At 41.1% G+C, this 12,790-nt stretch overlaps 1 protein-coding gene across 3 annotated transcripts in view; it reads left to right on the forward strand.

The window, feature by feature from the left end:
- Nucleotides 1–9,485, forward strand: part of COL14A1 (collagen type XIV alpha 1 chain) — a 184,328-nt gene extending 174,843 nt beyond the window's left edge. For 2 of the 3 annotated variants that reach the window (XM_015245407.3, XM_015245409.3), the window contains exons 46-48: nt 5,163–5,240; nt 6,856–7,011; nt 8,640–9,485. In XM_015245407.3, the coding sequence (XP_015100893.1) occupies nt 5,163–5,240; nt 6,856–7,011; nt 8,640–8,719 (314 nt within the window). In that variant the 3' untranslated portion in view covers nt 8,720–9,485. Of the gene's footprint in view, nt 1–5,162; nt 5,241–6,855; nt 7,012–7,811 lie in introns of all 3 variants that reach the window. The other variant, XM_015245410.3, reaches the window with a different exon arrangement.
- The last annotated feature ends 3,305 nt before the right edge of the window (nt 9,486–12,790 follow it).

Genomic DNA, 12,790 nt, shown 5'->3' on the forward strand with positions numbered 1-12,790 from the left:
CTTCTATCCTCCATGTAACCAAGTCCCTGTATTACATTCCTCTGCCTGAAAGATCTAGAGTGGTTTACCTTCTCCTGGCTGAGCTCTGAGTTACTAGCTGTCCAGTTGTTTTATGAAAAAGGCAACAGGGAGGAGAACCTTTAGCAATGATTTGCAAATTTTTTTTACATTTAAAATCACTATGTATTTTCCAGTCTTGGCCACCGTAGCATAAAATGTGGAGTCTCACATATTGGTGCTAATCCTACAAGCCAAACATATAAAAATAGCAGAGTCTGGAAAAGGACATAAAGTACTGGTTGGATTGAGTCCAATTACTCTGCCATCTTGTAGCTAGGTACTTGGTCCAATACCTTGTACCTAGCAGGCATTCAAGCATACATTGAATGAAAAATAGACTTTACTTGAAATGTATCACCAGTATTTCCCAGGCAACAGACAATATAATAACACAGCTGAAGCCGTGTCTCACATTTTCTGTGGCTTTTTGGTAGAATGACAATGAAAGCATTACCAGGCCTTGCCTATCTGCCTGGGCATAAATCCTGGGAATTTCTCAGAATGTCTGGGGTCAAGACGGAGTGACTGCTCCATGGAGTAGCATGAGACTCCAGCCTGAGCACTTGGTGTGGTCAGGGAGGCATAGGAATGAGTAATATCTCCCTACTCAGAGGCCAACAGGCCAAAGAAAATAGGAAACCCATAAGCAAGGGCTGGACCCTGGACAAGTCATCAACGTGAGCAGGGTAAATCCTCTTAAAATCAACCCTAAGTCTTTCTCAAAGCAGAGGGCAGGTGTGCAAAACAAGAGAAGTAAGGAAATGTGATAAAAAACAGAACTGATTTCTGAGTGTGGAGCCAGTGAAAATGTGCAGACTAATTGGGCCACCAGTTCAGGAAGCTGTGACTACAGCAAACAAGACGAGAAATGCAGCCTGTTAGTTTGGCTTGGGGTGGGGAGGCAGGGAGCGTTGTGGTTAAGTGTGTCAGCTTCGGCACCAACCTGTCTGTGTTGAAATCTTGGCTCTTGTTACTTACTAGCTAAGGACAGCTGACTTCACCTTTCTCTCTCACAGCCTCTTTTGGGGTTAGTAGGAATGCCGCCCTCTTGGTTCTTGTGAAGACTGATTTTATACATGGAAAGTATCTGGCTTTCCAAACCTGATGAGGCCATTTATAGGCAGAGCTAATACACCAGCTAGCCACATTTCTGGTTTAAGTCCGCAATCAGATTTGGTATTTTATTCATTCGTCCCTTTGTTTGACAGATATTTCTTGAGTGCCTGATATGTGCCTGGTTCTAGGAATACAAAGATGAACTAAAACACAAATCTCTGCCTTAGTAGATCCCTAAAAGAAAATATTGGAGGATCAGTGTTAGATTAGTGGTAAAGGGAGAATCAGGTCGCCCTGATGTGGTTTCTAATGAGACTCTGAAGGAGGAATGACTATGACAAAGGTACCCCTCTAGTGAGGGATGTTGATAATGGTGGAGACCATGCAAGTGTAGTGGGGAGGGGTGTATGGGAAATCTCTCTACTTTCTATTCTGTATTGCTGTGAACCTAAAACTGCTCTAAAAAAGTAAGGTCTATTTAAAAAGTTTAAAAAAAAAAAAAGAAAAGATCTTAAGATTTTAGTAAGAGAATAAGAGCTAAAAGAGTAGATATTAAAATTTCTCATTAAAAAAGAAAGAAAGAATGAATGAATAATAGAAAAGACCTGTCTTTATCCTAAATATTTTTGGTATCTCCTTAGAAAACTGAGGATATTCTAATCTTAGGTAAATCTTATTTTTGGTAAGTTACATCTTCATTTATATCAGCTGTGCTCATTTTTTTAAAAATGGGAGAAACTTAAATTTAATTGGAGTCCATTATATTCATCTCTAAGAAGCACTCGTAGTTTATATTGCCACATAAGGAACTTGTTAGAAAAAAACAGTGTTCACAGAAGCCAGGCGTGTGAAAGTCAAAGCAGAGCTCCAGCCTAAAGAATTTTGTTTGTTGTTCCTTCAAAGGTCGTGCTTGCTGTTAACAGTCAGTCGCATCTTGATGTAGACTTTCATTCAGCTAGTCTTCTAGTATTTTACTGGACCACCTACTGTGGCCTAGCTCTGATGCTAGAGCAATAAATGAGGCATGATCCTTGCAGTCAACAGGATCATAGTTCCAGGCCAGATGAACATGAGAACAAGCAATGCAGTGGGATGAGTGCCAAAGGAGGCACAGATAATATGGAGGCAGATGGTTCATTCACTCATTCATTTGTTCATTCAATAAATATTTGTTAGTTAGGTACTATGTGGAAGGCACCACAGAAGTGTTGGGGATGTAGCTATGATTGAGATAGATAATCCTTGACCCCTGATCTGCTGTACTTCTGCCTGTTATGGTTGTAAAGAAGCTTTGAGTTGAGTCTTGAAGAATGAGGAGTATTTATGGAGACAGCCAAGGTAATAAGGATATTTCAGCAGGGAATATCCTATGAACTCTGGAATTCCCATGCCTTTGTGGAAAGGATGCTGGTACTTAGCTCTGGTGACCCCCTCTCACACCAGGTGGCCCCACCTTGGATTCTAACAAAAGAGATGTGTGAGGGAGCCCTTAGTATGAGTGATAACTGTGTATAAAGAATGACTCTGCCCAGAATTTATTGTCATCTCATGGACAGTCAGAGGCTGACATTTTAGGATATTTGATTTCCCTCCTATTAATTAGGTCCAACTTACCAAAAGTATATCCAGTTTTGTTTTTAGAGATCTGAGGTCGTTAACCTTAGCCTTCAGTTTCAGTCCTCATCTTCAATACTTAAGTATTGATTTTTAACATGCTTTTTTTTTTCATTCCAAAAAAAGATTTACAACCAAGTTCAGTTGTCAAGGACATGAGTATTCCTTCAGTCTAAGAAACAGAAGTGAAGACATAGACAAAGTATATTAGCCTACATGTAGTTGGAACATAACTCCAAGGATAATAAAATCTAAAATTCTCTGTTAATGTATTACTGTATCCTTAGAGTTTTGTTTGTTTGTTTTTTTAAGGCGTATTGAGGGACTGGAATGTTCTTGTGAGGATTTTCCTCTTACCTTGACTTGTATTGCAGATGACACCAAACAACACTTGGTTTTCTCCACATGACTGGAAAATTAGAACAACCAGACTTTCTACTCCCCAATCTTTTCCACCTTTTGCTTTCTTTGTGAATAAGCAAAGGATAGGCCAGGAAACTCTTATCAGAGGTTTGTTCCCAAGGATACTTTCCTGGATGTCCTGTTCAGCCTAATCTCCTGTGTCTTCCGCTTGTGGAGGATCCCAGAGAAGCCATTCGTTAACATTGAGCTTTGGGTAACGTAAGGTCATGGGAGGTCTCTGAGTCACCATGCAGCTTGGTGTTAGTCATCGGTGTATTTTCTTGTGCTCCAATTCTTTAAAAATTAGTGATTCCCTGTGGGGAAAGTGATTCCAGTTCTCATGGAAGAAGAGACAATTTCTGCTCGATTTCCAGACGTACATTAGGACACAATCATTTGCAAGACAGGGAGCACCTACTTCCAATTTTAAAAAGTCCTCACTCGAATTATTACCCAATTAGCTAAATCAGTAACTAATTGGATAACACCCAGTCAGCATACTCAGGGTGGTTTTCTGTCTAAACAACTTGATTTAGCAATTGAGTATTAAATGTTAACTAGTCTGTGTAAGTTCTGTGCTTTTTAAACTAGGGTCGGGTTTTGAAAAATCACTCTCTTCCTATTAGTCCTTAGGAGAAAAGTCGGGCTCAGAAGAGGAGGTCAGAGGTTTGGTGGTCAGTGTCCTGCCCTCTCCCTGCAGTCCTGATCTTTTGTGAGCTCAGAAAACTCCACCAAGGCCACGTGCAATAGACGTGGGTGTTAGGGAAGCAGAGCAGTAGTGAAGCAGCCTTGAGGACCACTAACAGGGAAGAAGGGCTTTTTAAAAGATGACAGGTATACCTTGACCCCAAGAGGTGGTCACAAGGAACACAGCAGACATCAAAACTTCAAATCAAAGGGGCTGCACATAAGAAGCTGCTATTGCAAGAGAAAATACCGTATCAACACCTTTCTTTCTGGAAGTTACAAACCAAGGTGTTAAAAGTGATTATTTTCTAGGACTGGAGTCCTTGTTTATTGTGTCTTCTAATTTGTCTACAGTGAATATGCATTACACTTAGAAGGGGGAAAAAGTTATTTATAATTTCAAACACTTTTGATCACTTGCACGCCTGCCATCTATCAAATTGATTACTTTCCTTTATTTACATCTGCTAGGCTTTGCTGCTTCACTCATAATTTCTTTGTAATTACAGAGAGATGCAGTTCTGCATTCTATTATTTCAAAGTATTGTTGTACATGAAAAATAGACACCAGAGACTTTCTGTGATGTGAGCCAGGGTAACCCAGATCCCAGTCTGATGCAACTCTCTGTCTGACTGGCTGGGTCTCAGGGTAGCAATGCTCTCACCTGTCCAGCAATCTTGGGATAGGACCTGTTTTAATGATGAGGTGTCTGCATATATGTTCCTTTGTTTTTCTGCCTGTGAAAATGTATAGTTTGTTAATAGCACTGTAAATTATTTGGAATAAGAAGTTTGTTCAGTGGAAAAGAAACATGAATAGGTTTAGATTTTTATGGGGCTGAATCAGCCAAATCAAACACAGGCTTTCCTGAAGCTTCCAAGTTTTTAATGGAAACTCACGCTCTTTAGAACTTTGCTGCCCTAATTATAATTCATGCCTTTTGCAGATATATTACAGGGTGGACCAAAAGGAAAATGTTAGACACGTCCACTTGTGATTTCTATTGTGTTACTCATGGAGTGCCAACTGCGTACGCTGAATGGTCTGGTGCGTGCAAAGACACAGGCCAGTTCCTGGCAGGCTGAGCCACTTCAGTGGGAGGGAGGACAATAAACTTGCAGTATTACAAATGCAGATGCCATGCTCAGATACAGAACCAGCCTTCTGTACGTGGTTGTGCATAAGTCACCAGTGTCAGAATTTAGAAGTCCCATGGTAACCATAACCCCAAACCAACCCTCATCATTGTCTTCATCAGAGAGGTCCTTTTGAAATCCAGAAAAATGGAACTATCCAGATTTCAATTTAAGGGGAACTTTCTATTTTCTTTTTTAAAAAACAGGTTTAACTGGTGTGAAGGGAGAAAAAGGAAATCCAGGCATTGGAACTCAAGGTCCAAGAGGTCCCCCTGGGCCAGCAGGTAACACTTCCTACCTCACAGGGAACTGCAAGGTGGAAATCCTAAATCTTTACATTCACTTGACATTGAGGAAAATGGCCATATTACGTCCTCGTGTCCAACTGGAATGGCTGTGTTTCTCATTCATTTCACTGGAAGGCTAGTTTGTTAGTAAGGGGCCTCCCAACACACAAGCCTTCAAAGTTATAGCATATTCTGGGATCTTATTGGTTGCATGAATTAGGCTGGGCTAGGCCATGCTGTAGTAACAAATAAACCCCAAATGCTTAGTGCATTGACCCTCACCCAAGTTTGATGTGGGTGGGGTGAGTCCCCTCCCCCACACTTTGGAACAAAAGGCCTTGAGGAGAACGATAAAGGAGGCACATCAGCTTTCTGAGTGCAAGATGACTGGTGTCACTTCCACTCATATTTCACTGCCTGGAACTAGTCACATAGCCCCACCTGAACTGTATGGGAGGCTCAAAGTCTAGAGGAACTCATGAGTATTTGATGAGCATTCATAGTTTCTGCCACCTTGATTGTATTATTCAGTGAGTTTTGTGTACGTTTTGAGTTTTGTGTATTTTATTATGTGCTTTTAGAATGGTCCATCGATGATCATACTCATTTATTAGAATAAGTTTGCAGTCCTATTGGGTATTTATAATCCCAGTCTTGGCCGTATTGAATTAAATGCTTCACAGATTTTCCTTTCCAACCTAATGATGATTTTGGAAAATACTTTTGTAGGAGTGATTCCTAATGCAACAGATTGACCTTGAGCATAAATACTCCTGTTGTTAGAGATTATATGAGGGACTGATCTAGCTTAATGCTTTACACAGAATGAATGGTTGGTGGATGTTTATTGAGTGGAACTGAATTTATCTGAGAGTCACAACACTTTTCAAATATTTGGTGGTACTTATTTCTGATTTGATTTTCATTTTGGTTCTTGTTGAAGGAGACCTTTTAAATACTGTTGGAATCTAGGTCTAAATCAAAACAAAACATACACACACACACACACACACACACACACAGCCTGACATACTTCTTAAATTCACAAAAATTTTAATCCTCTCATTTTCACTCAATCCAAGTTCTCGGTTGTTATAAGCTAACCTAAAGGAATTTTGGATTCATATATTGGGTCCAATTTCAGACTTTTCATTTTTCTTCTCCAGGATAATTTCTTTCATACCTAATTTATCTCAATTATCTGGGGAGATCAAGTATGTTCCTGTGTGTGTGCACATGTATGTGTGTGTGTGTGCGTGCCCATACGTTGGATGCATCAGGAACCTCCACTGGGAAACAAGCTCCATAAAGAAAACAAGGTTGACGGTGGTATGCTCCTTTCCCTTTAATATCCAAGAGGTGATAGAGAAGAATACGTTCTGCTTTCTGGTTTCCTGAGCTGATTAAAAGCATTGATCTCCACGAGGACGTGTGATTGCAATCTGATTCTCTGTCCTGCAAATTCAGCCTAGGAATAGAACTCAATGAGCAGAGAGAGGCAGATCACCCTAGATGTCAAGATGTGTAAGATGGCTTCTTGTACAAGTTAGTTGACGGAAGTCACCCTGTAGTGGTAAAAGACCAACTGTTCTCCTTTGTAACTACTTCTTAGGACCTTCAGGAGAGAGTCGACCAGGAAGCCCTGGGCCTCCTGGCTCTCCTGGACCAAGGGGTCCACCAGGTCACTTGGGGGTGCCTGGGCCACAAGGTCCTTCCGGCCAGCCTGGATACTGCGACCCCTCTTCATGTTCTGCCTACGGCGTGGGAGGTAAGTGTCATCCTCTTGTGGGATTTGAGCAAAGTCTTACTATGCTTAGGCCCATAATGGTGGGGATGCTATGAAAAGTAGACCTGTTATGAGCATGGAGCAGAGCTTGAGTGCTCACCAACTTAACTTATCCAGAGGCATTTTCTATAAAGTGCAAATTGCTGTACAGGTTACCCTTTCAGAGGAAATTTAAAATAATCCCACATCTAAGTCTTCCTTGTGTCTAAATGGCAATCCACACAGATTTGACCTGTGACTTTGTATTTGATCATTGAGGGACACGTTTGAATGTTCTTTTGGGCCTCTCATTCTGTGTAACTTCTGTGGTATGGCCAAGATGTCCCATAAATGTTACTCTTGTGGGCAAACCTCAAACTTAGAACTTCCCCCGTAATTAGGAGGGCCCTGAAGATGCATTGGGTGACATCCTGCCTACCACATGCATGTTAGGTGACCAAGGATAATTTTAAGAAACAAAAGTGACCATGCTGTCCTTGCCTCTTACTAACTACTGGACTGAGATTCTGAAAAGAGTATGCTTCCTAAAAACCCCTGCAGTCTGCATGTGGAGGGTTGGGTAATGGGACGTTTTCTAACATAGTCACTCTTGGAAGCATCAAGAGAGAGGATCAGAGAAGGCTTTGGGGCAATGAACTTATTAGTCAGTGAATTTAAATTTTCTGCTTTAGAAGAAATTTAACCTTATTTACCAGAGGGACTGGTCAAAGTTTTGCTGATATGTTTTTCTCTGTTCATCTCTTCCCTCTCTGTTCTCTCAAATCTCCCTGTCCCTTATGAAGATCTGATCCCTTACAATGATTACCAGCACTGACGTAGAACTCTTCCACTCTGATTACATTGGGCTGGGCAATTGGCTATAGATACAGAACTGTCCTGTTGACCACCACACCCAGCCTCTGCCCCTAACAATGGGCACGCCGCTTCCCTGCCTCACCTGCTTCCCTACCTGCCCACTGCCACATCTCCTGCCCTCCCTGCTCCAAATACATACAACAATAATACTGGAACATAAGCAAATCACATGTGTCCGTTGTCAGGAACTGACTGCTCCATGTCAGCCTGAGTGTAGGTATAAGATTGTCTACCAGGAAGGTATCTCAGCCTTCCCTAGGTGACGGCCCAGGAATAGTTACTTCAATGTCCTTCTCCTCTTTCCTGTCCCCTCCCACAGGGATGGGCATCTTTCTCCCTGACCAGTCTCCTACCCCTTCCTCTTCTGATCACCTCCCTTCCCTACTGTCCCCTGGTGTTGGGCTTCTAACATGAGATTGGTTTTTAAAATTTATTTTTCTTGCATAATTCTGCTGACATTTCAGGGTTTCTTTTGTAAATAAAACATATAATATTTAAGCATTTGGCTGCGATGCTCGTTTGCTAACGGTTTCTGCCGTGTATCTGTCCCGTCCTCCTTTCACTAACCATCTGAGACCTCGTGCGGAAGGTGCAAGCAGCGTGGGGGATAAAGGTAGCTACTACTCTCTCCCCAAGCAGGATATCTCTGTACTTTAGTGACCAACACTATGTCTCTGTGGACCCATATGAGGAGAGGATATCAATTTATGGTTCCTGGGTTCTATCAAGTCCCCACCCCCACTCTTCCTCTCTAGTTTCTCATCCTGATCAGCCAGAATTCACCCCTGTTCAAGACGAGCTGGAAGCCATGGAACTGTGGGGCTCCGGGATCTGATAGTCTCAGGAGAACTTGGAAGACCAACCGCAAAAGCTCTTAAGGCAACTTAGTCAAGAAGAATGTCGTTGTGTGGTTTGTATGCTGCCTTTTGGGGGCTCGTTTCACCAGCCTACATCTCCTCCTTGGGTGTGTTGAATATTGTTATTATCAACAAAAAATTATATTTTTAAAAAATCCCCTTCCTCCATGACACCGTAGGATTGATTTCTCCTTGTTGTTTTAATGGCACACTCAACAAAAAATCGGCAAAAAAGTTTGAGCTCTGGAATCTTTTCTGTGTTAGATGATCTCAAGTCCTCAGAAGCAGCAAGACAGGTGTGGTTGTGTTTGAGGGAAATACAGTCCCAGCAGAACAGGAATTCAAAGGAATTCAATGACTATGCCATTTATCCCTGTCCCCTGTACGAATGACCTTGCTGAACAGAAAAAAGGAACATGATCAGAGAAACTACCTCTTGCTTAGTTGATATGTCCAACTCTGAGATCACTTGGTAACTAGCTCCACTGGTATCCAGGAATATGTGCTAGCATATGACCTTTCTGAATTCGGTGATTGTAAAAATAGATTTTTGTTTGACATGTAAAATAATGACTTTCCACTGATTCTGATGCAAAGAGATCCAGTTTTGATGAACAATCCATCCCACAGTACGTTCCAGAGCTTTCCCTCCTTAACCACATGGATTACTTTGTACGTGCAGATATGTGTTTGCAAACCTATTTCCATTCTTTTTTTATAAGCAAATAAACATTTAAAACAATATACATGGGTTCTTTCTATTTTATTGCATTTCTGTGCATCACCTTAAACTTTTATAGTCTTAGCTGAGGTTTAGCCAGAAAAACAACAGTTGCCTTCCTTTAGACAAGCATTCAGACTTTCATTCATTCATTCATTTATTCATTCATTCATTCTGAGTGCGGAAAACAGGAAAAGCAGCTGACTTGAGCCTAAGAGACTGGCAGAATTCTATTACTCATGTGTAACTCACCAGACAGCAATGACTGTGAAAACGTAAGACTGATGCTCAAAAAATGTTTGCCAGTGGTTGACTGAAGAACTTATTTCTCTTTTGGTTTTAAAAAATGTCTGAAAAAACTCTAGAAGACAGAGAGGAAATGAGGTTGAATCTAGTATAATTTGCCTTTTGCTTACAAAGGAGAACACCAGATGTTTGAAAAAGATTTGGATTCTATTAATTGTTCGTTGAGAAGAGAGATGAGAGGGAGCCGTAAACTTAATGTACATTCCTTGTCCTCTGTGGCATCTTCCTAGTAACAGCTAATTGACAAAAGTAGGGAAGCTGGATCCTTCCTGGATCAGGGATGTCTCTGAACTTCTTTGGGTCTCCTCACTACACAGGTTGGTTTAAGACCTTTCCTTCCAAAGATTCCAAACAGAAGGGTCTATGCGTGCCTTTGGGGAATCCAGGCAAATAGGGTTTTTTGTTTTTGCTTTTTATGCCTTTGCAGGAAATGAAAGAAGACGTTGAGCAGATAACCAACAATGGTTCTTTCTAGTTATGGTACATGATTCTACATGTAGAAAGCAGGAGTAATGAGGAAGAAAGCTTGCACAAGGTTGATCAGAATGACCTGACCCGGAATCACCAGAGAGAACTCCTCTTTAAATGACTGGGTTATGTCCTTAGTCCCTTTGTTCCTTTGTATCTCAGATTTCTTACTCTTTAACAAATAAGTCTCAAGAAGGATATTCTGTATGTTTCAGTGTTTGGCCTTTAGAAAACATGTAGACTAATGTGTCACTCAGAAGACACTCAGAGTTTGATACAAGTGGTCAAGTATAAGCCACTGAAGGTTCTAGCCCATTCATATCATTCTGGAGTTGTGCAAGTGCACTTGGCTTTGATTTTCCTTGGAGATCTAAATTTGTTTATTTAAGCCATGGGAACGTTTCATTAGTTTACCATTTGTCATCACTTGGACCCAGTACACGAGATTTTTATTGAGTGAACTGTTCAAAATTAAAGGTGTAATTCAAATTCAAGATTTTTTGTGTTTACAATGCATTGCCTTGTAATAAAAGTTTATTTTGAAGTGCATTTTTACTGACTTACCTATTTTGGCAGGAAGATACTTATAGCTTTATTTATAGTTTATATCATTTCTGAAAGTAATAAAGCATCATTTCATTAAACAGATATGACTCTTCAGAATTCTCATCACTTTTGTTAGAAAAGCTCTATTTCTTTAGGGAATAGTCATTTTAGGGTAGAATTTTGTATTCAGAAGGACCTCAATTTAATTCCAAGACAGCCTTCCCTTCCCCTTTCTTTTCTACCTCCTCTGCCCCACCCCATTTTCCCCAAATTAATCTTGCTGTATACCAGGGACAGTTTTAATTATGAGGATAAAAACCATGAACAAGAGAGACGTGCCCCTGAAGTGTCCTCTCTAGTGCTGGAGAACGGCAGGAAATAAGTGAATAAGCAAGCATAACGAATAGTATGAAAGACACAGGAAATGTGCTAAGACAGGAATAATGAAGAGAGCAGAAAGGAGCACCTGCTTTGAAATGGGTGGACAGAGAAGAGGGAACCGTTTCCCTGCTCCCTTCAGAAGTGACACACATTGCTGCACCGACATTTCAGTGGTCTGAGTAAACGGCACGAGCACATTGAACGCCCCCAGCGGTGGAGAAGGACATGCTCCCCATGTGTTGGGAGTCAGAGGAGAACTAGAAGTATTGGTGAGAAGCAATCAAAGCTACCACTTAATGTGTTAACTCATGTGATCCTCACAACAACTCAAGAGCTAGTTCACTATTATCCAAGTTGTCCCAATGAGGAGACGGAAGCACAGAAAAAGTTAAGTGACTCCCAAGGACACACAGCAAGAATTCCAACCTAAGTATTCTGGCACAATGTATCCATTCTTAACCTCTAGACTACTCTGCCTCACAAGCTGGTGATTCTTTAATCTTCATGGCAGAAAGGGGTGGAGATGGGCCTCATTAGATTATAGACTCCTGGACCCTGAAGAGTTCCCAAAGATTCTGTTGCAGTCGTCTGGGTTAGCGACTCTGCCTTTTTTTCCCCCCCCACTGAGTATCTCCAGTGCTCAGTGGGCTACAGCTTGAGAAACACTGAGATCATTCAAGTTGCACGGATCATAGGGGATGAGAAAATATTAGTTATGCTATTATAATGGTCTCATGAAAAATGATAGAGGACTGAACTAAGCTAATGGAATTGACAGACCTTGTTAATCAACCGGAAATGGAGACAAGGAGAGGAACGTATGTAGGATATCCCAGGTGACTGGCAGAAACAACCGGAGGATGGAGATACATTTATCCCTTTGAGAATGACCCACTTGGGGCAGAGTGGCTGACGAGTTCCATTTAGGAGATGACTGAGGGGTTAATTACGTGAGCTAGAGTTTGGGAGAGCAGTCAGGGCAAGAGGAAAAATTTAGGAAGTCAGGTGTGTATAAGCAGTATTTAAAGGCTATGGTGGGGGGTGGGAAGGGATAAATTTGGAAGTTTGAGATTTGCAAATGTTAACCACTATACATAAAAATAGATGAAAAAGAGCAAGTTTCTCCTGTATAGCACAGGAAACTATATTCAATATCTTGTAATAACTTTGAATGAAAAAATATGAAAACGAATATATGTATGTGTATGCATGACTGAGATAGTGTGCCGTGCACCAGGAATTGACACATTGTAACTGACTACCTCAGTGAAAAGAAAGGAAGGAAGGAAGGAAAGGGAGAGAGAGAGAGAAAGAAAGAAGAAAGAGGAAGAAAGAAAGGCAGTCTATGGGAATGAATGAGATCACCTGGAGCATTTCCCACCTTCTAGCCCTCTTTTAGTTTTGTTTCCACAAGTTCTCCAACCTGGCTATTCTTATTTTATTTTGAAATGTGTCTCTCAGCTAAATATTCTCCAAACTACAGCCACGATGAGCTAGTGGCAAAACCCTTGGTGCTTACTAGCTGTCATTTCTCTATCTTTGGCATGCTTTTTCTTCCCCTTGGAAAGCCTTCTTCTTTATCCCACCCCAGTTTAAATGACCTCCTTATATTCATACTCAGCCTTCA

The sequence above is a fragment of the Vicugna pacos genome, chromosome 25 (assembly GCF_048564905.1).
Source record: "Vicugna pacos chromosome 25, VicPac4, whole genome shotgun sequence".
NCBI classification, from domain to species: Eukaryota; Metazoa; Chordata; class Mammalia; order Artiodactyla; family Camelidae; genus Vicugna; species Vicugna pacos.